At 38.6% G+C, this 25,264-nt stretch overlaps 1 protein-coding gene across 4 annotated transcripts in view; it reads right to left on the reverse strand.

Annotated features, from left to right (window-relative positions):
* SPIRE1 (spire type actin nucleation factor 1) overlaps positions 1-25,264 on the reverse strand; it is a 133,967-nt gene that overhangs the window by 19,672 nt on the left and 89,031 nt on the right. For 2 of the 4 annotated variants that reach the window (XM_055704651.1, XM_055704648.1), the window contains exons 5-10: positions 20,522-20,605; positions 19,284-19,448; positions 13,077-13,163; positions 12,562-12,691; positions 8,954-8,995; positions 1,702-1,865 (exon numbers count right to left, since the gene is read on the reverse strand). In XM_055704651.1, coding sequence (XP_055560626.1) covers positions 1,702-1,865; positions 8,954-8,995; positions 12,562-12,691; positions 13,077-13,163; positions 19,284-19,448; positions 20,522-20,605 — 672 coding nt within the window. The remainder of the gene's footprint in view (positions 1-1,701; positions 1,866-8,953; positions 8,996-12,561; positions 12,692-13,076; positions 13,164-19,283; positions 19,449-20,521; positions 20,606-25,264) is intronic. The other 2 variants (XM_055704652.1, XM_055704650.1) reach the window with 1 other exon arrangement.

Genomic DNA, 25,264 nt, shown 5'->3' on the forward strand with positions numbered 1-25,264 from the left:
AACTTAACACCCAGGGAGTAACTCTAAATATGTTAAGCCAAATTCAAATTGCAGGCAAAGGGGTGGCCGAGTCATTTATAGGCGATCAGGATGACAACACATACTCTCCTCTGTGTGTTACGTACAAAGTAAAAGGAAAGAAATAAAACACTGACAGAGCGATCTTCACTTACTTCAAATGTTCTATGTCCCACTCCTTTCGTCAGCTCAGAAAATTTCACCATCGAGCATCTTAATCGTCTTAATTGCTTCACCAGCTACTTCTGTTGACTCAAACCAGTGCAGCATCTGTTCTCTGTGATAGCTCAGTATGGCTGTTTTATTTTTAATTTATCTTTTGCTGTATGTTCCAGAGCTTATACTATATGAATTGCTTGCCTACAGAGCGCTCCCTAATCAATAGTCACAGTCGGACATCTTGTTTTTCCCTCCTACACGAATCACTTCACGTTTCCCTTTACAGAATTTTCTTTTACTGACTTCTGCTTATTTTTCCATGTGAAATATAATGCTGCATTAGCTTCGGGATGCAGAGAGCTATAAGCTGGGAAGCTGTAAGTTCAAGATCCAACTGTCATTGACAGGTCTTAATATTCCTGCACCCTTCCCAGCTTCATCCATATTAACAAAACCTCACATAGACTCTATTGTAATTTTAAAGACTGCTGAGAGATTTCAGAATGCAAATCTCTTCTGCATTCAGAATAGATGCACCGAATTATGCACCCACACAAGTCACCCACAGGATAACCCCTAATATAAAGAGAGCCAATCTTTCACAGATCAAGAAAGTATGCAGAGAGATAAATTTCTCCCCACATGTATTTCTCCCCAGCTTCCTATCTTTCAGCTTAGATGTCTTTGTAAGCACCCTGTCAAGAAACCCCTCCTTCCCTATTTACTAGAGAGAAAGAGTCAGGGAAGACTGCTTTCCTCAGGCTAAAATTAGCCTCTGTGAATAAACCCTGCCTGCATGTGCTTTCCAGACAGATTAACTTTCGGGAAGGTCCAAACTCAATAATACTACTGGTCCAAAAGACAGAGCTCATTCTTAAGGATGTATTGGTGCTACTTCTTGAGGATGCAGCTTTTAAGCTGGGGAGCTCTTTTAAGCTTTTCTCTTTTTTATGGTTTGTTTGTTTTTGGGTTTGTTTTTTTTTAATCTTTTAACTCCCCATTTGGGATTCAAAGTTGTTTCCCCATCTAAGTGGCATTTGCTTGTCCCTATCTGTGAAACATTTGCTGGGTGTTACTTCCCAAGCCTATATAGCGAATGCATGCACTGACATTTGCACCATACTCTGGCACAGCTGATGCTCTTTATTTAACAGCTGGTACAGTGAGGCTGGCTTCACATCTGAGTCCTTTAGTGACAGCTCCTGCATGGGTGCCAGAAGGGTGCAACACATTTGCCTGCATTCCCAAAAGCCTAATTGCTACATACACATAGTGGACAGATACTGGGCATTTAGAAAAATAAGTAAATAGTGGGTTTAAGGCCAAAACTGGCATTTAACCTTTTAAAAGTATATTCTCCTTTTTGAGGTATGATCTAATATTTTGAAAGTTCTGTGGGCTGAAAAGGCAGTCATGGAAAATTCAGATGATAATCTGCAAAGTCACTTCTCAGCTGATCAGCAAATTAAGAACTAAGACACAATTCTGACAAACAGACAAGCAAGTTGTGTGCTGAATTTTTACCTCTGAATCTGAGCTGTCGAGTTCAGCCAGCGTGGGAGCCTTAAGGAGTCTCTTGCGTTGTACTGTCACTTGTGTGGCCCCATTCTGCTTTCCTTGTGGTGCCAGGCCACCGTTCACTACAGAGGCATCCACTAATTTTCTTCCAGCCTCTGGTGTAGATACATCTAGCAAAAGAAACAGAACAATTGGTGTTTGGACCTAGTTTTTATTTTGCCTTCTCAAATCTTACTGTCAAGGAAATACACACAAAAGGAAAAAAAAATATTGTGGTAGTTATACGTGTGCAATTAATTTACTTTAGGAATACATTGCTCAGAGAAGTACAGGCAATGGTTTGTGGTACAGAAGCGATATGAAAGAATGAAAGCAGTGGAAAAAGCAACAGTGCAGAATACTAAAAACCAGCCTCAGACCAACATCAATCAACTTTTTTTAAAAAATCCTGTATTAAACCTGAAAATATTATTTCTTCAACTCATAGTCTATAATTAACTATATCACAAGTATCAGAAGAATGCACAACCATATCTGGACAAGTGGGTTGCCAGTGAATCTGAAGACAACACCACACAGAAATTAGGAGGTTTAGCAGGAGTACACCTAGTTTTTCCAGTGAGGACAGAATTACACTTCATTGTGCAGTGTAAAGGAAAAGTAATGAAAATGAGCTAAACAACTAGTGTTCATCAAAAACATGCACGGTTCTTAGGCTTGCAAGGTCATTTGTATTAAAAATACATCTGTGATGTCAAATCTTCACGTAATTGCACAAACATGAGGCTCAAGCTCTATTTTCATCTACCTGAGTTTTACAAGGATGTAACTCCACTGAGCAAATTATTTGGGATTTCTGCCAGTGTGCAATGAAGATGCATCTCGGATAATGTAAGCATTGGGTCTGCTGTGCTTAGCCCAGCTTAGCTTAGACATTAAGATAATGACCTAGGCTTTGATATTTTAGGAGAGCTTAGAGTTTGGTCTGATAAATCAGTTTTATCCCTGTAAAAGTACAAAGTGCAGTATCCCAGTTGAAGAAAATTATGTCAGAGGGAAAAGGAAGAGAAGCTTTTAATCTCCCATTTGCATGTACGCCTAAGCATCTGGCCTTTCTACAAATGTGGTTTTCTACCCATGTAATTACAGGACTCCTTCCCCAGTCTTGTAATAACAAAGTACCTCCAGGTATTTTAAGGCTAGGGTAACAACGAGTTATTATTCCCATTTTTATATGTGGTGAAAAGAGGCACAGAAGGTCAAATGACTTGTACCTTAGGTTATCAGGAGGACTATGACAGAGAAATGATATCACCCTGATATTCCTGGTGCCAACAATGTAAGCACTCACACATCATTTGGAGTTACTTACATAGTTGCCCTGGTATAAACAGACAGAGTCACAGCTGCTACAACAAATTTGCACCGATAAAGGCTGTTCCTGCACTACCAAAACTACACAGTCTAGACAAAGCCCCAGTTGCAGTTGTAGGTGTGTTTTACAACATTCTCACTGGAGCAGCTATTGAAAAGGAATTAAGAAAAGGAATAAGTTAAATCAATATATATTTTAAAGAATTAGGTTATTGTTAAATGCTGGAAACTGAGCTAGAAAGTAGAGGGGATGTATTATAGTTCCTCTATAAATCATGCCTTTAACTGGGAGCGTAAGAAAAGGTGATTATTTGGACTGTTAAAGTCATGGTGACATTCCAAGCCTATGAATCTGTGCACTACAGTGTTACTGCCTTCAGGTCCTCCCTACAAAGAGTTGCAATCAAAGACTCTCTAACCCTTAGTTCCTATCTTCAAAGGCTTTGCTAATGGGTGTCCTGACTAGCACTATGGCTTATAGGTCATGGTTTTTTTCCCCTCCTAGATTTCTGTGAGTACAGCATGGGCGTCCTCCACATCAAATGCATTCCTGCTCTAACAGCTGCTCAAGACAATCCCAGAAAGCAACAGCAGGAAAACAAAACCCGAGCTGCCTCACCTCCCTGCTGCCAATACCACTTCTTGAGACCTCATAATTAGCTGGCATGCAGTTGATTGAAGAAGCTCAGGGCTTCCCGAATGAGCAACAGAAAAACCTTTGATTTGTCTTCTGATTGCACAGGGTGGTTCCTGAACAGACTGCGCAATGAAGCAGTTCCAGCACCACCAACACAACAGCCAAAGGTGGTGTCCCTTCTCCCAAAAACTTCCTGAGTGGTGACTCCCCTGCCTGATGCTAGGGAGGGTGAAGAATGGCCTGTAAGCACTGCTGGACTTGCTGGGAGAATAAATGATGGGATGGCCAACAGTATTGCCTTCCTTCCAAAATAAAAAAACACCTGATAAGTCTGGGGAAAGGACAGAGAAGGGAACATCCACAAGACATCCCCTAGCACTATGGGAGGTGATGGAACAGATATCCAGGGTACATCATACATTGTTTCCTGTTGTTAGGTTGCTTTGTTGTTGTTTTGTCCTGGTTTTGTTTGTTTGCTTTGTTATTTTGTTTTTGTGTTATTTGGGGTAGTGGTGGTTGTGTTTGTTATTGTTGGTTTTGTTTGTTTTGGGGCTTTTTTGTTTTGTTTTCTAAGAATTTAGGCCATATTTCTTTAGGCCCCAGAATGGAAATTTCTGACCCATTTTGGAGGTAACCGATGTAGTAAATCACCATCTACAAAGACTAAACTGTTATTTAAATTCACACATGTATGACTTGTTCATACATATTGTTGAGTTGTTCTTATGTTGGTTTATAAGTCTTCTCGAAATACCTGAGAAGTATTAGGTGAATCAAGAAGACAATCCAACCTAGTATTTGTTTTGAAGGACTCCTCAGTAGGAAAAGTCATTTATCAACACTCTTTCCTCTAAAGGAAAAAAAAATAAATAGGGAGTTTTTACAACTTGCAAGCACTAAAGAATAAAGCCCCCCAAAAAAGTAAAGTAAGAAATCATCCCATTTATAAAATCTGTTTTGTCAACAGTGCTCAAGTTCAGTTTATCATTACCGCACTTAACAGTACTGGATACATATGAATAAATGGATTACCATAATTTAAGGAAAGCATAATGAAATTGTACAGTTTCAGCAAAAAGATTTCAAAAAAAAAATAACTTGTTCCAAAATTAAAAGCAGAATTTGTTAGCAGATACAGACCAAAAAATTACTACCTTGTTTAAGCTATTTTAGTGATGTACTCAGACAACAGCAACAGTACTGGGTGCAAATAATTGTACATCATCATAAATAAAATTAATCACAATAAATGAGTCAGAAATAACCAATACACTACTGCTTATGAAAATGCATGGCAGAAGAAATTAATGGACAATTCTTTGAAACAAAACCCTAAATCTATTTTTTTAAATAGATAGTGGTTTACAATCTCTAGTTTCATAGAACATCTAAATGTTTTGAAGATGATTCAAATGGTATTAAAAAAAGGCTTGCGTGAGCAACAGTCTGGGATTAAGATTTTATTAGTCAGACACACTAGGAGAGTGTCATTTCTCCCATGTTTTCATGCAGCAAGTACAATGAACACTACCTGCAAACTGGATGAGTATGTTTGGTTTCTTTTGAGCTTCTAAGCTATCATTACAACAGGCAAATGAATGTCTTGTTTTGATTACTTGATCTTTGTGTTGGTCTTCCCTGACTAGCCTTAAGAAGGGGGAGAGAAAAGAAACCCACCCTAGGATAAGATGAAATGAGCCTTTATTTACATGTAGGATTATGTGCAAACCACAGCAGTCATGTAACCATATGCTGTCTGCCTCCTAACCAGCTCTCCTTACAAAATAACAGAAACCCGAATTTTGTTCTATACAGCAAATGTACTCCTCAACCTTATCATTTTTAGACTGAGTTTAAAAGAAGGCTAAAATCGATTTGCAGAGTTAATATTGATTTACTTTTTGGTAGTTATGGTGATGATAATACACTGGGAAAGATTACATAATGAATAAGGATAACAGAGATATACTGTTCCTTTCAATGGACTTAGATGTTGAAGCCAAACCTGAGAACTAATAAATCAGCACAGCAAACCACCGGTGTTTTGCTGGTGTTTACATCACATTTATTATTGCGTTACCTAAATCAAGAGATTACCAGGACCTGGTGGAGTTCTTTCCTCACACTGGTCTGAGGCACAGATCATGTAAAGGCAACAGATACACATCACCTCACAGGGGTTGGGAACAACAGGAATAATCCCCGCAAAGTTTGGGTTTAAATGTTTCACTTTCCTTTTTCTTCTCTCCTTGCACCCAACACCCCTGGTCCCTGCTCCCCAAATGTACAAACTGTTTCTGTAGTAACAACTTCAAAGCAGCCATGCATACAGCTTTGAGGTAAGAGCTTGAGTGTTGAGTGGGAATGACAGATCTTTTGACCTGCATTCAACACAGTGCATCGAAATTAAGCTGCTTTTAAACTGCTTTTCTATTTGAGGAAGTGGGCAATTGCCTGCCTTGTCCCTTGTTGGTATCGGAGTACCTCTCAGATTACTCATTACAGGTGGCTACTGCTTGCTCCTTCTATTCTACCGGTAAGAACAGCAGTGTAGAAGGAGGTCCCAGGCACCCCCCTCCTCTTCTCTTCAGGGTAACAGCAGGCAGATATGAGGAGCCAAGCCAGAGTGACATATCAACTACACCAGCTTGGTGCCAGCAAAAGTCTTCTCAGAACTGGTCTGCATCTTCTCAGTCGCAGATAGCAAGCATAATATATGCCTGCCCCCACTCTTTAGCACTTAGCAGGAAACGCTTCTGTTTTTCAGCTGGTTTGTGGTTTTTTTTGTGACAGCAATTCCATCAAGCAGAGAGTAATGAAAGCAGTGAAAAAGCAAGTATGTGGAAACAGTGATAAAAGCACAGTATAGTTCCCTGCCTCCAAAATAATGGAAAAATGAAAAGCACGCAAAGCAACAACATTCAGAAGTACTGCTTATCTGCTTACTGTCGACATTCCAACCCATCTAATTCATTTGTACTGCTCATTTGGTGTCTCACATCCACCTAACTGGAATGTTTTAATCATCCTGAATTTACTTCTGAAGACAACTTATCAGATCACTCAGTCATGCCATATGATACTACTTGCTGAGAACCACATGACTTGAAAAAATAAAAACAATCACATTTGGAAGATGGATAAAGAAAACAGGAAGAGTTCTTCAGAGGTCAGTCAAAAAAGAGCAAATCCAAGTACAATATAGATTGCTATGAAACCATTTCTTTAAAATAAAAACATGGTGATGAAACAATGGATTATGAAGGGAGCTTTTACAAAATACTGTTTGGATTTTAACAAATGAGGATGTCTCAGGATTCTTAGAAATAAAAGGCAAAAGAAGAAGCAGACACATGTAGGACAGATCTGAACCTCTCCTTTTGTTGGTCACTGGCACATTCAGTTTTATAGTCTTAAAACTGAAGGAACTTTTGGCATATCTGAAAGTAGCAATACTTTTTGAAAACTGAAGTTTGCCTGTTTGTGGTGTTATCTGAACCCCTGGGGACCCTCTTCAGCTTTCAGTGGAGTAAAACATGATACCACATACATATATAATTTGAATCCCACCAGACAGCTGTAGTAGCTGTACAATACATCATATGTATAAGGTGTCACAAAAAGGTTTGAGCTTGATTAACAGCTTGCCACCGCGTCTGATGGAGAGAGCCTTTTCCTTTACCCCATCCACCCATGATGATCACAGGCCCTCAGCCAGCTCTCTGATCATCTGATCAGATAGTAAGTAGGTTTAAATCACTAAAAAAGCAGAAAACAAACCTGAATAAAAAAATGTAAGTATTTTTTTCTGGGTGACATGAGTTTAACCAGATCATCTGGGGAATAAATGAGCAGGACTGGCACAAAGGAGAAGGGGGACTTACACGGGAGCTTGGGGGAGGAGAGGCAGCAGTGAGAGCCCCTCCTTGCCTCTTGACAGTGGCAAGCTGTTTACTTGGCTCAGCCAAAACATGAAGCCATGTTCACAGACAGGTCACTTGTGAACTCTGCTCCCGTATTATAAAAACTACTGCATTTTTTTATATTATGGTAATGGAAGAAGTTCTATACGGTCTTTCTACTTCACAATATGCTAGCATTTCACTCAGATTATGCCTTACTATGGGGAAAATAACCACGTGAGGTTAATGGGTACATAGAGAAACACAGAGGATGAAAACTCTGCAGAAGTTCTGGATGAGATGTTCCTGTGCAAGTGGAAAGAAGGGGGGAAGGTACAGCTCCTGCTGCTTCTTCACAAAATGAGAGCATAGATTTATTTGGAGACTGTTTTCTTGGAAGTCACCTCGGGGAACTTAGGTAACAGCTAGCATAAGAGCTCTCCTCAGCAGACAAACCTTTAAGGCTAATGTAGAGTATTTCCAACCTCAATGACGGAGTCTTTGGGCCTGAGAATCCTGGAAAGTTAGTGTACAATGAGGGAGGAATTAATTTATTTTCTGGCTAGTAGGCACACACTCTCTCTTGACATTGCTGTCTCTGAAGTAGAACACGTTCAGTTACTAACGTTCAGTGCTGTAACGTCCTAATTAATGGCCCACCAAGATGAAAGTTTAGATTTTGTATTAGCTGGTTGATGAAGGGTCAGTTATCAAATCCGCTGTATCAGCTATTACCAGCAAACCTTAGCAACTTCTTTTGCTAACCAGTAAAGAAGGAAGGTTTAGCCTCTTCTGAGTGAATGTCTTTGATTTCATGACTCACAAAGCATTGACCGTAAAGACACTCAGTAGAACTGAGTTCCTTTCTAGATTAGTATTCATAGGTATATTTCACTACATCTAGAAAGGCAGACAAGTTCAAAACTAGGTTTTGGATCCTCGTGAGAAATGAAGTACTACAAAAGATGGTCTAGTCAAGAAGTGAGTGTAAAGACACAAAGGTCATATTAATAAGTAAGTAAATCGGTCTTGAAGGTGACACTGTATTCTGCAATCTTTTTCAGAGTTTGGAATAGCTCTGGGCCACCTTATTTTGATTATTTATTTAAACAGAATTCCAGCACTCTATTTCAAGTGAAACACAGTTGTTTCCTATATCGAGGCATCCTTTTGGGGCAAGGGAAATGTAGGTATTAATAAGTAATTTATCTTAATTTTTATTTTAACTGACCATATCTTGGAAGAATCCCTTCAAGTTTCTTTCTTAAATGGGAATTCAACAAACAGATGGAACAAAATTCACAATAAGCACAATAACCACGTCAGGTATTGTTGCAACTTTTACCTGACAAGTCAAAACTGTGTGACATGCTAAGTGGCCGCATTGCTGTAAAAAAGAAACAAAAACAACAAAAAGAAAATGATTCAACTATTAGAAAAGCAGAGGGGTAATGAAACCAAAAGATTTACTCCATTTGAGACATTTTGGATTCTGTTGCCTAAATCCAAAATGTGTCAGACATACTATTGCTTTACTGTAGTAAAGCTCAAAGTCTGAAAACTACAGTAGCGTAAACAGGACTTGCAAACAGAGCAATTACAAATATATTTGTATAGTTGTAGAATGAGATTTTTGGAATTCAATAAATCAAATACCAAAACAAGAGCCAAGTACCTTAAAAACAGAATATTTTCAATTAAAATGCCATGAAAGAGAGAAAGGGAATAGCGGGGGGGGGGGGGGGGGGGGGGGGAGGGCTGAAAAAAAATCTCAAAAGTACAAAGCCACATTTCACACAAGTTTCAGTGACCTGAAATAAAGATATTTCTAACTTTTTTAAAGCATAATCTCCAATGATTATAATTAAACTAATAAAGAGAGACACTCAAGCTAAGCTTGAGCAGTAGTTTCCTTGAAGAGGATCGAAAAGGCCAAACGCAGTGTGGTTTGTGCTGATTCTTGTTCTTTTTGCAAACCTTAGGTGGACTTAGCCTTTCAAATCTATCCATAATATTATCCTCTTTTTTCTGGGCCTCTAACCATTTCATTCCTAGACAAGAAAGTGGTCATATGTTCTTTATTTCTGGAAGACCTACCTATATTACCAATTAAACAATGTAATTCAGGGAGCGGACACTCAAAATATTTTTCAACTGAAAACAAAATTTTAGTGCACTAATCCCGTAAGCAGGCCAAGCCCAGCAACAAGAATGTATAAGAACACGTCAAAACTGGTAGCAGCTTATCTGTCTTACTTGACAGGTGATAATCATGCAAGTTGGTATGAAAGGCCTGTCACCCATACATACCACTGCATTAAAAGATGTTTAAAAAAAGGTTGTGCTGGGACAACTTTCGCTCATGAGAATAAATCTACGTGGTGAACACAGTAGAATGCTCACTCAGAGACAGATTTGGGAGTTTCCTGCAGTTCATTAACCAGACAACATCAGCCACAGAAAACGGCTACAGAAAGAGTATCTAAATCCCTGTCCAAACTCAGCATAAAGGCAAATACATTTTAAAGCATAAGGGTATTTACCAGCCAATGCTGAATTCTAACTGAAGGTTGATAAAACATGTACACAAAACAAAGTTTTTTCCAAGCTCCATTAGCTCAACTTGCTTGAGTCACAAATCCATGCTTTTAATGGGACATGTACCTCAAGGCTGTGTTTGTCTCCGTAGCTTACATCAATAATTTAATGAGGTCATTTGAAAGCTCACTCCAGTTCCTTGACTCAAACCTCTCCCTCTGTGAAAAAGCTACCAAAAACCCCAAAGTTTTAGATTGAGAGTGGCCAGCCACAGGCTGGCTCTTCTTGGTGGCAGCTCAGGGTAAAGATCTTACCTGTACGCATGTGTTGTACAGAGCAGAGGGACAAAGCCTGTGGCTGCTGGTGAACAAGTGCCATAGGTCCACCCACATTGCAGAGGAGGAACAGCAAGAGTACAGCCCCCCTCACCCCAGTAGTCAAGTGTAGTTATACTCTTGACTGATATAAACTGAGCAACAAAGAATAACTCTGGGACATTTTCAATGTACCTTATACTCCCAAATATTTCACTCTAATGCTCTTTTTTTCTTTTTCTTTTTAATAGCAACAAATATTTCTGTCCAGATGGTGCATGTGTCCCACATGGTGTTTCTAATTAGATTTATAATCCTTAAACCTCATTACCTTACATGTTGTTACACTAGATTACATTCAGTGGTCATTTAAACTATACAACAGATCTATTTGTAACATATTGAATGTCACTAGCATTACTCCACTCCCAATTTTGCACAAACACACTTTATTCTAAAAGGAACTTTGGAAATAACAATCATTTCAATGTGAGGAAGAACAAAACCTCATATTTCAACATAAGAAAAAACTACCTTCAAGGCCTTTGCTCTTTTTTCATCTTCATGCCAGCAGCAAACAAACACTTGGGAAATAAAACTTGCATGCATCCTCTTTTACACTTCCAGTAATATGACATTTAATCTAAACAATTCACTGGACTGAAGGAGATTTACCACAGTTCTGAAACTCAAAAATTTAATTCTTTAACAAAAACACAGAATTGGTGGAAGACAGGTATCCCTCATTAGAGGCTGTGCCCTGAAATCAGCCCGGGAAGTCCTAACCAGCAATACTCCAAAATTTAACCTTGGTTTTGGAAACTGTTTACTAAATGGGTTTAATGTCATTTATATCAGAAATTTTAAAGGTCTCTTAGATCAGATTTGAAGCCCTGAGAGGACATGATAGTTCCCAGATGAAGAACATTTAAAATACTGAAACTGAATGCTTGAAAGAAAAGTAAGGAATCATTCCATGTTTTTACAAGCATCCTGCATTTGGAAAAATGTCTAGGCCTATTAGAAACATTAATTGATACAGCAAGCATAAACTGAATCCAAACCAGAAACTGGAAGGCCGAAAGAAACAATATTCAAAGCACCATGCTTTTAAAAATGCACCCAAGCATTCACCAAACTCTACTGAGCACTTCCAAAACAATGCAACAAAGCAAGACTGATGAAATTGTTTTTCTCCAGAGACAATGGGTTGTCACAACCCACTTGAATCTGGAGCAGTGCCTTCAAGCACATGTGGCAAGCACAAATATTTTGCAGAAAGCCACAACAGGGAGTATATATGTGGATTATTTCATGCTTATCAGCCATAAGATGCCACTTTTGCTCTTCAAAAATCCAGCTAGCTCGGTTTTTCTGATACAGATAAATACCGTGCTCTTAAAGAGATGTAAGTCACAATGTAAGACTGTATTTGTCATGCTTTTGTCTTCAGAACCATTGAACTAATGCAACTTGGTGATCACTGGAAGGCATAATATTTGTATAATTTCATAGTGGGTTGTTGAATATACACTGCAGAAATGAAATGCTTTGCAGTGCAAGTCTGAATTATACCCACTGAAAATATATACAAACACATGTACCATAACTTAGAAAATGAAGCACTTAGATTCAAAATAAAAGCAATAGATTCAGCAAAGAAATAAAAACATATTCTAAATTAAGGAAGTTGATGATGCTAACAACAGGAAACAGAATAAAATGAACTAAAAAGACATGTAAAGAACATCTGCAGACACGTAAGAATATTGCACTGGGGAGAAGCAATACCTATTCCATTCCAAGCAAATATAACGTTAACTGTCACGTGCAACAAGCAATATAATGCCATTAAATTTATCTAATATTTACATTAAAAACTTGAAGGGAATCAAGCTGAGCCATAGAGTATCTTATTTTTAAATATAACTTAGCACAAAGATTGCATAGCCCTAGCAAAGCCTATAGGTTCTTTCTTTTTCTGAAGGGATGAGAATAATTTTACCTTCCATGATATCTGCACAGACACCACTAATATTTTTGCTTCTTATGTGGGAAGTTTTCTGTGGATGCTGCACATAAGAACTAGCAATGTGCTTACCCAGCCTGCTACGCCTTATCTCATCAGGTGAGACTGGACGTAGCTTCCTCTCTGCCTTGATTTCCTCCAGGATCCTTTCATGAAGGCTGCGTGGCCGTGGTGGGGTTGGTTTAAGTTTTCTTGCTGAGGCCTCGAGATATAAAGATAATCATATTTACATAAAACAGTACTTCTTGAAAGTAGTTTTCACACTTTTTTAGAAAAAAGTGTGGAATGTTGTGATGTGATTTTACTTGCACTCAATTGTAAAACTCATATAAATTTGAAAGAGGATTGTATTTTTCCCCTGTTCATCATGATTTCCCAGAGATAAAGTGCTGCTGGTCTTAACAGCTATTAATTGGTAGGTACAAGGTATTACACACTGTTCTTTTAAGAGACTGAATTCTATATTCAGAAGATGGTATTTTTGAAAGCCCATGTCAGAAAACATAATATTTAACATATTCCCTGGACCCAAACATGCTTTAAAAAGCCCTATTTTTCTTAGGAATGAAGCCCACTGGATTACATACAGGATTTAATGGAGGTCGTGATCGGATGAAATCCAGGATTATTTCATGGGCACTCTTTTTTAATCGAGGTGGAATATCACCGTTGACCTGGAAAGGAGAAAGTGAAATATATATTTCCATGTTTTGCATTCATATTCACACAGACGATGAGATAAATTTGAAAACTCACAACCTTGACAGAGAGCTTGCAGTGTTCTGACACCTGCACCTGACATAAAACTCACCAGTCCTGAGCAGAGCAACAATCCATATGCAGAGCACAGGCAAGCAAAAATGTAGATAACAGCTTTTCAGCTTTGCAGATAGCTGCAGAATAACCACAACTGCAGCAGCTTTAATCAGCAATACTTAGGATTTTGAAATGATTAAATCAAATGTCAAGGCTGCAATCGTGTCTATGGGAGAATGCAGATGAAGACTATATCTTGCTTGGAAGAAAACTTGCCAATGGCATTTTTAAGAACAACTATTTGAATCGTGGGTCACTGCCAACCATTACACAGTCTCTAATACTCTCTTCTTAGCCTCTGAGAAAACATGGATGCTCTTTTTTCTTGATCTCCTTACCATCTCCCAAGCACTGATGTGAAAGCAAAGCTAGACCTGGCGCAATCACCAATGATTTGCTTGTAGCACTAGGTGAAAACTTGGTTCCCTTTGTTCTTTTGTCTTTACCACCTGTTTCTGCTGCTCTGACCATGAAGAGGTCTCATGAGTAAATTCCAGCAGGAGAGGGAAGCCCTGAGCATGATTTCATAGCTACCTCTCCACCTGTGCTCGAAAGATTACTCAAGTGTAAACCAGTTTGTCAATATGTCTAGAAAGTAAATCACTAGAATGCCCTGGCATGCTGTTGGGAGTACAGGAGGTGCATTTCCTCGCTGTAAATCATGTATTTCTTTATATATCTAAGGGCTGGGTGAGAATTGTTTGCTTGTTTGTCTGGTTTTCTCCAGAGACACAGTATGTTTCTTTGATAACCCATTTAAACATAAGACTATATACAAGACAACACAGGAAAGAGCCAGCAATTCACTATATGTGCAGAATATAAAAGAAGCTAATAGAAGTTTTCCTATCATATGAAGAATTTATAAATTGTAAATGGGAATAAGTGTATGGATTTTCTTAAAAATTCCACCTGTCGGGTTCAGTCTTCATACACTACAGTGACCAACCACACTGTCAGGAATGAGAGAGCATCCTATGCCACACATCCTTCTGGTACTTCTGTTACTACAGGGTAGCTGGCTATCAGCCCTGTCCTCCGGTTTGACAGAAAATCCCATGACACTATCTTTCTTAGGCCCTAAGTGTCCCAAATTTCAGGACTTTCTTTATTCTTTTTTTTTTCTTTTTCTTTTTTCTTTTTTTTTAAGGGTCAGTTGGCTTATTTTTCTTTGGAAGACTCTATTCATACAATCTCTGTAGCCAGAAAATATATATAAAGACACAGCTCTGGTTTGTCAAATCACATGTACACTTTGCTAACCAGAATGAATGCTGCTGTCAGAAAAATGGGTTCAAATGCTTATAAGGTCACCTGAATATGATCACTAACTGAACTTCACTAATGCCATGCAGCTTCCATATAAGCTCTGCACACCTCAGACATGCCCTGTTTCCAGGCTGAGGCAGAACGACAGCTTCCCGGAGAGGATTCATCCCTTCCCTGATAAGGAGGCAGACGCAGAGTCCCTCCTGGGGAACATTTCATTGCTTTCTCAGGGACTCTTTCTGGAGGTGTCTTATCGCAGACACGGTCCAGATTCTATTTGTTCCCCCATCCCCTTAGCTTTCTTAGAATGAATTTCATATAGCTTGGCAGAAAACACCAAGCTGCTAAACTCAGCAATATGCATCACCTTTCTAAAAATACTGCAGAAAAATTAAAATTGAAAAGGTTTATATTAAATGGTATTTTGACATTTTATGATGAGGAGAAATTATTCCAAAGTAGTGTGATTGATTTCTTCTGTTTAAAGACTAAGCAATTTTTTGAGGCCAGCCTGCTTTACAGCATTGTTAATGAAATGAGAAGTCTCTCTTCTCTGAGTTACTGTTCTTCAGATGTCAAAGCTGATAGTTGAAGCTGAGAGTTATTACCATCAGAACAGCCATTTTGTAAACTGATAATCCCTGTTCCAGCCTTTAGGAACAACCCTCTGCATGACAATAGGAAATAAATAATACATGGCTCTGAGCCTTTCACCTCAGGGCACTCTACACCCTGACTTAATGCCACCAGGGTATAATTAGTATTAGTATTCCTATTTGATTGGAAAAGGAAAAATGTAAGATTTGCTTAAGTGATTTTCCACAGGATACATGGGGAGCTGGTGGCAAAGCAAGCGGATGTTTCACAGCCAACAAGCCACGAGCAGGAGTGTCAGAAGGCAGAACCTACCTTCTTGTACTCTGTGCCCAAACAAAATACCGATATGAAACACCAAAAGGAAGCTTCATCCTCTCTGTCCACAGTAGATGTATTTCTTTACTCAAACTTGCTCTGTAATGAGCAATTTCACATGCATCTCTTACTTTTAATTAATTAAAATTCATGGCTCTTCATTAAAGTCTAAATTATAGCTATATTGTACAGATGTAGCCATGATACATGCAGAGGGGAAAAACCCAACCAATAAAATAATCTTTTTGTTTTTTTCTTTTACATACCAGATTGGCCCCAACTGCAAACTCGTATTTCAGTAAGTATCTCCAAACACTGTAAGACCATCTTAAGTCTTCATGTAAACCAGCTTTTGTACAGCAGTATGCATTTAAACTGGCAGTGTGGGGAAAGCATAACCAATGATTACAAAAATCAGCCAGAAATTTGAGAGACCTAAACAGCTAAAGCACAGAAGAATTACCATGTAATCATCTACTCACAACCTGCTACTATCACATTTTAATATATAAATATGGATTTGCAGTTAAAAAACCAACTGCAAATGGTAGTTAGTAAACTTTGGCTGAAGACCCAGCTTTAAAAATGGTTATCCCAAACAAGTACATAGCACATGACTTTCACAAAAAATACAGCACTTATCATTGACTTTCAAATTCCTCAGCCATTTCTTTGTCTTACTATAAAAGGTGAAGCATTAAGTAGGAGAATGCTATCTCTAAATAATAGGCAACATGAAACTGACATTGTTTTGTTCTATGAAGAAATTTTCATTTAAAATTAAATTGCATTGACACTGAGACTGGGGGTGCATGCTACAATCGTTTTCAGAACAGCTCATGATAAAGTTCTGTTGTGGATTTAAAGTATTATAACACAGGAAACTATCGACTGGTCATCCTCCCCTCCATCCCTGGGAAGATGATGGACCAGCGTCGTCTTGAAGCATGTGGAGGAAAAGAAGGTCATCAGGAGCAGTCAAAGCAGACTCACCAAGGGGAAATCATGCCTGACCAACCTGATGGCCTTCCATGATGGAATGACTGGCTGGGTAGATGAGGGCAGAGCGGTGGACGTTGCCCACCTTGACCGCAGCAATAACAGCCCTGGAGGTCAGCTCAGGCCGTGCGGGCTGGATGAGGGGACAGTGAGGCGGATCGAGAGCTGGCTGATGGCAGAGCTCAGGGGCTGTGACCAGCAGCGCAGAGCCCAGCTGGAGGCCTGTAGCTGGCGGGTTCCCCAGGGCTCAGCGCTGGGCCCAGCCCTGTCCAACGGGCTCCCCAGCGCCCTGGGTGAAGGGGCAGAGCCCTCAGCAAGGCTGGCAGTGACACAGCCCTGGCAGGAGTGGCTGGTACCCCAGCGGCTGCGCTGCCGTTCAGCGAGGCCTGGGCAGGCTGGAGAGCTGGGCGGGGGGGACCGAATGCAGTTCAGCAAAGGGGGTGCAGGGCCCTGCCCCTGGGGAGGGACAGCCCCACACACCAGCCACCTGGGGGGCAGCTCTGCTTTGTATTAGTAAGATAGCATTATATTAATAAAAAGAACAGTAAAGACTCCATGGTGCATCCCATTTACTTAAAAAGTTTAACCTCTTGTTCCCATTAGTAGCAAATGCATTTTCACAAGCTACCAAGTCCAAAAATAGTATCTATAAATTTAAAGCAAAAAATGTTTTTAAGGAAAGTTTTGCCAAACATCTGTTTTGAGTGAAAGAAAGAAACATAATCCATCTTTCCCAGGTTGCCTTAAAATTCAGATTTAGGATTCTTGTCCTTCTCAACAACTGCAACAGTTTTCTCTGATGGGAATACATACAATCAGCTTTGACCCATGACAGCCAGCTAGAAGATGCTGTATTTATGCAGTCTAATTGAACTTGTAATTCTATGTGAATCCTTCAGGCTCCACACATTTCATGTCAAGCTGGACTCTTATCATTGTGCATGCTTTGCATGTTCTTCAAGCAAACCCTGCAGCAGAATCCAAGTTACTGAATTTAAGGTTTCTAATATGAAATAATTTATTTTTCTAACACAATATCATTAGCAGTTGTCAGGCTGTACCAGCAGTTGCATCACAGACAGCCCCACAGGTGATAGTAATCAAAATTCATATTTATGCCCAGAGGTCACTTTGGACAATCTACCTAGTAGACCAGATAGCAGCACAAAAGTAGATGCTTGCAGGCATTTCATACACAGCAACAGTCTGGATGAGCACAGGAGCAGCTGTGCCTCCAAGACCTACCATATAATGAAGAAAATCTCTTCTGAAGAGGCAGGAGCTTGCTCAGTAGAAGAAGAATTAAAGGCTAGTCTGACAAAAGCAAAATTAGATGACCTAGGGGTTCCCATTCAAACAAAACTACCATCCTGATCGCATAGAGTAATCAAGATCCTCAGGAGAATGTTCCTCTTTTGCAGTGGGTAGTAGGAACACTCAGCACAGTTCTCTGAATTGTTAGTAGAAAGACATAACATCATTACCTGGGTATGCATTTTACCCTACTGATTCAACATTTAAGCGACATCTGCCACAGAGAACAAATACAATCTGATAGTCTAATCCAGATCTTGATTAGGAAAGTACTTTTAGCTCATATATAAAAGGCATTTTGCTCCCCATGTAGTTGTTCCAATTTTTTCCTCTTTTATTCTTTTTGCTAATGATCTCTGATAGAATAAATTACATGCTTTCTGTCTCTCTTGTCTCCCTCCACACACCCATTTCTGAATTTTTCTGGTGGAACAACGGCTTTCTCACTAACAAAGGTTGTGTGAGGTTTAGGCAGGAAAGCAAATACATTTGCTTTTGTTCAAATGCATTTGATCACTGAATATTCTAAGACAATACTTCCACTGTAACCAAAACCAGGCAAAGATAAGTAAGTGCAAGGTATAAATATTGACACTGACCAAACACATGTCTCTAACAAGGGTTTAAAAAGTCCTACTAGGGATAAGAAGCCCTTTAGATCAGTTGCTAGCTTATCAGGAAGAACATCTTAATGTTGAACACAATATACACCAAAAGGAAAGAAAGAACAGGGAGACACCAGTAAATATCAAATGAGTTCTGACAAAAAGCATGCCTCAAGTCAATTTTACATGCACCTTTACGAGTATCTAGGAGAAGGAGATCCATCAACACTCTCCAGCTTGATTTGGCATATTGTCTTGACTTGAAAGCAGTGATAGGATACGCTGAAAACAATTAAGCTCAACTTCTACAAATTGTAGATTTAACATTTTTTACATAGCGTATTCCTTGAAAATTCCTAACAGGTCATACTAACGTAAGTTTTCAACCACTGTAATATAGGTAGTAGGTAATATAAGTTTTCAACCACTGTAGGTTTTCCTTTCCCATCACAGTTTCACTCATGTAACAACACAGTAGCACTTTCCATTCTGGAATTGCAAAATTTATGTTGTAAATCAAGATAAATGTTCTCCCCAATAAGAAAAGCCTAAAACAATCTCTCAGTGGAAAGCGTGACAGGACTTTTGATATGACTCTTAAGGTTATCATAAAACGAACACAAGTCATTTGTTCAAGCATATGATATATAGGTATGTCTTTCAGAATTTTAAATGCCTGACATATGGAAAACAAAATACACAACATTTGTTGGTTTCTTTTTTTCCCCTCAATGTACTATGTCAAGATGCCATATAAAACCCACGAACATTACATGAAATCATAATTTCAAGGTCCTCAGAAAAAAAGAGAAGAAAAGAAAATAAAACCCAAAAAGAACGTTTCAGATTTGACAGATTGTAGTGATTCTCCTGACTTACCATGACTTTCCTTAAGGTGTAGCGTTTGGACCTAATATCATCCATCAGCATTTCATAGGGTGTGAGCTGATATTCTATTGGGAGTGGGTTATACTGACGCTCTTGAACTTTCTTAAGTTTAACACCATTCCGTAAATCTCGCATCACTTGTACCCAAAAACGAGCCTGAAAAGAGAGGAATTTTATTTGATACCTTATCCTTGAATACCAACTCTGATTAAACCGAAGTTGTTCATTCCCCTTTCAGAACACCACCAAATATCTACAGCTGTACTATTTTATTTTTAACAAATCAACCAAAACCTGTTTTGTTTTATATAAGCCTATTTTTAACCCTCATGAATGTAACAAAACTTTGTTGCAACTCATCAGGAGCGCAGAGTCACACTTCAGGTGATGTTCATGTCTAAGATAATAAAGAAAAAGCATCTGAAATTCCTACACCATTTTTCCATTTCAAGTATACTGCAAGCATGTCAGGGAAGTTCTAGACTTACAGCTAATAGTACGTGAATTAAAACAGCGATTGAATGCGAAAATTTGTTTCCCTTAGGCCCAGTACTTTCTTGCAAAATTTCCCAGCAGTTGTCCTTCAAATAGAAGTTTTGGAATAGACTCCAAATCCTAAGGTCTAGCAATATCTTCTCAGCACTAAACTTCCTCTTGCTCTGCCTGTAAAAGCCCCACGTAAGTAACACCTCCCTCTCATTTTCTGGGCAGTGAATAGCTGAAGAGGAGGAAGAAAAGGTGATGGATGGAAGATAGGGAGATTGAAATCAAGTACTTTCTAAGAAACTCATAATAATCCTCTATGAACTAGGAAGAATAGTAACTAGAAAATAAACCAAGCTAGTTTCTGTTAAGAGTTTTTCTGTAACGTTTTTCTTTCACCGTTGGAGAAACTCAGTTGGAGACTCTGCTTACTGCCTGACTGCCCGTCTGAAAGGCAGTCAGCATGATATCTGTCTAAGTGTCCAGTCTTTTTAAATTGCAAAAGGTTCTCCATGAAAACAGTCTAAAGAAAAAAATGTAATGCTTGGATACTTGTATTGTTTCATGTGTCTGCAAAGAAAGGTTGAGACTCCATTTATTTCCAACTTGTCATGAGTTACTATTAATTCATACGTAAAAAATCCCAGACGCTGATTGTAACATAAAACAAAGAACTTTAGGTAAGCATTATGAAGAAATATAAAATACTAGTAATGATACTGAATCACTATTCCATTGTTTCTTACCCAGTCAGCATTTTTTAAGTCATCAAGATCTGTGCTGGATTCATCACTTGCCTCCTTGTCCATTTCTTGAATCTTCTTCAAATTCTGCCATTGAAAAGAAAATTGAGTCAATAAATGAATGTTGGCGCTACTCTCAAGTAAAACTGAAGCTTATTTTTTGACATTTATTGAATAATGTTGTTTGGGTATTCTACTCTATGTTCTATGACTTGAATAGTAATACTGTAAAAGTAACTTGAAATATTATTTGAATATATTTCCATTAATTACAAGGTGGACTTTAAATGCTGGGGGGAAAAAAACCTTAATTTTTGAGTATGAAAGTACCTCAGATAATAGCATGCCAGAGGAAAAACTATACATAGAAATTTTAATATTCCTAAAATTGGGCTATGCACAGGAAAAAAACCCCAACCACCTACCAGGTCTGTTAAGCTGTAACACAGAAAATGTTACTGACTTGGTAAGGATCCCATTCATACCAAAATTACTATTATTTGTTGAATTCAAGGCAGCTCATTTTTGTAGAAGAAATTCCCAGACAGTCAGTTGTGAGGAGAAATAAACTGTAAGAAACCCTCTAAATCAAGTAATGACAGACTTGCATATACATTGCAATTAAGAAGTCTGTGTAACGTGGCTATAGACTCTGAAATCTGAGTAACAAAACCATGCAAGGAAGAGAAACAGATCTTTCAAAGGTAAAACCTGCTATTTATGAACAAAATCAGATGATGCAAATATGGAAAATATTGTCTACAAAGAGGCAAAAAAAAGCTTTTATACTAACAAGAATATGAAAAAATGAAGTTACAGCAGAACAAAGAATAGGCAAGCCTGCACAAAGAAAAATGCAAGTGAAAGATTTAGAAGGCTGTGGCTTTACAGGCATGTTCTTCTACACATAAACTACTGCATATTCAAAATGCTATTTTTTGTTTACTTCTGTATTGAAATATTCTGAAATCAGCAGTACAAACAAATTCTCAATATGCGATTCCACTTTTACAGAGTTTTCCAGGAAATCTTTAACAATGTTTAATTTCATCTGTTCTCTAATACTCACTAATGTATTCAAAATGGATAATGAAATCCTCCGATATTTTATGAGACAAAAGCAATACATCAGAGGTCTAACAGGTGTTATTTATTTATCAAAAGTCTTTTCTTCACTTTTAAGCACTCAAGCTCTTCCTTTAAAGGAACTGAACCATCAGTCTCAATTTAGCTTTTGAGCTTCCCAGAAAACTTAAAAATAGTATTCTGTAAAAACGATTTCCTGAAATAGTTCCAAAACTACTAACATTTCAGTGGAAGAAATGGAAGCACTGGAAGAGTGCTTAACTTGCACATTCAACAGACCGCAAGTACCGACCAAACCTGGTCACAGAGACAGCACATACGAGTCAGCTACCACAAAGGGTTTGGAAAGAGAGCAGACGGGTTATTTATTGTCTTAAGTAACACACTTGCTTTCATATCAAACAAGAAATACTACCATTGCCCTATAAAAAATAAAATACGTAATTTACAGGAAGACCCTAAAAAAATCGATAGATCACCCACACTACAGAAGCAAATACACCATGGGACAATGCAGAAATGTTTTAGCATGACTTGCAGTATCACCTCAGGATACCCAACTGGGAAAGAATGTCTTTATGGAAACTTGTGTTGGTCCTGCCGCTGCGGTCAGCAGTCAGTCTGACACTTACAGGCAATCATTATTTTCCAAGGGAAAAAAACCCCAGAAAAACGGTAAGAACGAGTAATATAAAGGCCTTGCTTATATGTATGTTGCCATCCAGGGTTTCTTCTTTCCTGTATCATACAGTTGACGTAATGATTTCAAATACAGTGTCTGTGAACTGTAAATTACTTGCTTTCTTGCAAACTGCTAACATTTATTGAAAAACTGCAAAATATAAAACCATTCTTATACTTTCTTCTTTTCCTTTTTGTAATCACAAAGCTAACACTAACAGTAAATGTGCTCACAACTGTCAGATTTGCTCTTCCTTTCCACACTAGAAGGTACACATTAATTTTTAAAAAATTAAGGTGTTCCAGCTACTTAACTTTTACTTGACTGTTCAGTAAGATTTGCGGCAATTACCCATCTCAGCAAGCATGGTCCCTACCATACAGTTTACCGGGCTGGTTTACGCCCAAAGCCTGATGCCTTTGACTGACATAAATATTCCATGAAGCTATAAAGATTACAACCTGGTTTTCTTAACAGCAGAAAATAAGAAGGGGGGGAAAAAACTCAACCCTGAATAGCTGAAAGATCTTCCAAATAAGGCAATCATCTAATTAGTTTCTCTGGAACATGGAACATAGCTAGAGGGGGAGTTTCTACCCGAGAAAGCACAGCTGTAAGTGATGCTGGCTACCACGCACTGGAGAGTTACAAGAGCAAAACCTGCCAGCCAAGAGATATGTCTCTCAAAGTGCAGTTTTATGATAAAAATAAGCTGATACAAGCACAGGCCACTGGCAAAGACAGGCTGCTTTTACTCCTCATCCTAGTGCTGAGTACTCTGGGTGCTGCCCTCATACTGACACAGGCACCCACTTCATAGGGACAGTTAATTCACCTCCCTGGCACCCAGCTCAGACCTCTAAACACAGCTCATCATGCAGTTAGTGGAGAATAGTAGAAAGGAAAGGAATGTCCATCACTATATAAGTTAGAAAGCTTTGGAGGTCTGGGGAGAAAACAAAACAGCAAGTGCTTTATCCTTGCAGCCAGTGCTTAGGAAGGCCTCTTAAGCTCTTCTCCACCTGTCAGGTGCTACTTAGGAAGGAATAAATTCACTGTGACAAATGATTATGTTTAGACCTCTAGACAAAATGAAATCTTTTAATTTCCCTCCAGCACCCCCAGCCAGCATCAGTGGGTTTCAGCATCTGTTTCAACTGTAAACTGCAGAAACCAACACATCTAAAATACAATAGACCATTTGTCAGAACTTAACAGTGACCCAAAACCTGCAAGCAACCTCAGCTGCTGTAGCCTTGCCACTTGTACTTACCCTTGGGACAACGGCTTAAGAAAAGCTATTATACAGTATAATAAATACATGGCCTAAATGGATTTCCATTTCAGAAAGCAGAAGAGTCTTTGAAAGGGTTTTTCTAAACGATCCTAGAACCTCAGACCCATACCACAGACCCCATTCCCCTAATGCAGCCTGGGTGTTCATTCAGGAAATAAGGGTTGGATGTGTAGGAAGTTTCAACGGCTTTGGCTTTTTTTAAACCATTACAGCATTTGGCCATTTTTTTAAAAAGAACTGCATTTTGTGAGAAAAGCTAGTAATAAAAATACCAAATGTCTTCAAACGTCTTGCTGCACTATTAAAAGCAGGCAGCTGATTTGCTGCTGCGTGTCCCACATTTGAGATGCACTCTCCTGTGCTTGGTGACAGATGGGAGTTTATATAAGACACTTGTCAGCACAGCGTCAAAGACTCGATTCCACAAAATGCTCTTTAAAATGCAATGTTTTAATGAAGACTATTCTCAGGAATCTGGATCTGGACTTGCCTTTCACGAATTGCAGAACACAGTCTACTGCTCATTCTAGTTTATATTCTTAATCAGGAATCATTTGTTCACTGATGCAAGTAATTCTTACGCTGCTGTCTGCAAAACTAATAAAATATTCTTGTATATCTAGGTTCAATTAAAAATATATAACCTGCACACAGGGGGAAAACTGCTTTTACATATGTTCAGCTATCCAAATTGGGTTTAAATTCCAAGGGCTTAGCCAGCAGCATCACTCTAGTTCTTTGAAAAGACCCAAACCCCATTTGATTCAAACATGGGAATAGGATCAGTTAAATCGGTCCCTGAAAACCTCTCGAGTGGATACCAAAGTTCTTCTTATGCGGTGGTGTGAGTCGATGCACTTTGATCAGCCCTGGAAAGGCCAATAGTCACCATGCTGCTCAACGTAACTGTTTAAGAAGAGGCAAAAAACCCTCAAACCAAGTGCATGTAACACTTCTTGAGTGAGAACGCCTTTAAAAAAATCACAACCAACCAACCACAAAACTCCCACAAAACCAAAGCAGCAGCCTTTTCCCTTATTAAAGCTCCTAAACTGAGGGATCAAACAGATCACGATGGGGCTGCAAACTTGACAACACCACAGTTGCAGAAGTGGAGTCACTGGAAGCCTGGAAGTGTAGGCAAATCTGAAGCTATGAACAGAAGAGTTTGTGAATCAATTTATTTCTTCAGCTGTGCTTTCTGAAAATCCAAGCAGCAGGGCATTTAACAGCTTTAACAGTCATAAGACTATTAAGAGTAATTTGGCTAATGACCATATTTCCCAAATAAGTTAGCCATTAACATTTTTTAGGTATCTATTAACTACCTCTATTATCATATTTTCTACATTTAATACACCAATATAGCCATGTTAAATGGAAAGTAACACTTGACTTTTAATTAACTGTTTTTCAATTGAGTCTTTGCATGGCATGAAACCAGGAAAAAAAGAAAGAAAATTTCATTTATACTCATGTACTTAATTAGAATTTGTATGTTTATGTTTTTATACAGATCAGACCGAAATATATCCAGGCAGACTGAATGAATTATGTTTTTACATTAGAAAGAACATAAATTAAAGGCAACGTGATTTAAAAGAACAGTACAAAGATGACAGATTGGGAGCTTTATCTGTATTCTACCAAAAACTTAATTACAAGGCATACTGTGGATAAT

Source organism: Falco cherrug, chromosome 3, assembly GCF_023634085.1.
Source record: "Falco cherrug isolate bFalChe1 chromosome 3, bFalChe1.pri, whole genome shotgun sequence".
Taxonomy (NCBI): domain Eukaryota; kingdom Metazoa; phylum Chordata; class Aves; order Falconiformes; family Falconidae; genus Falco; species Falco cherrug.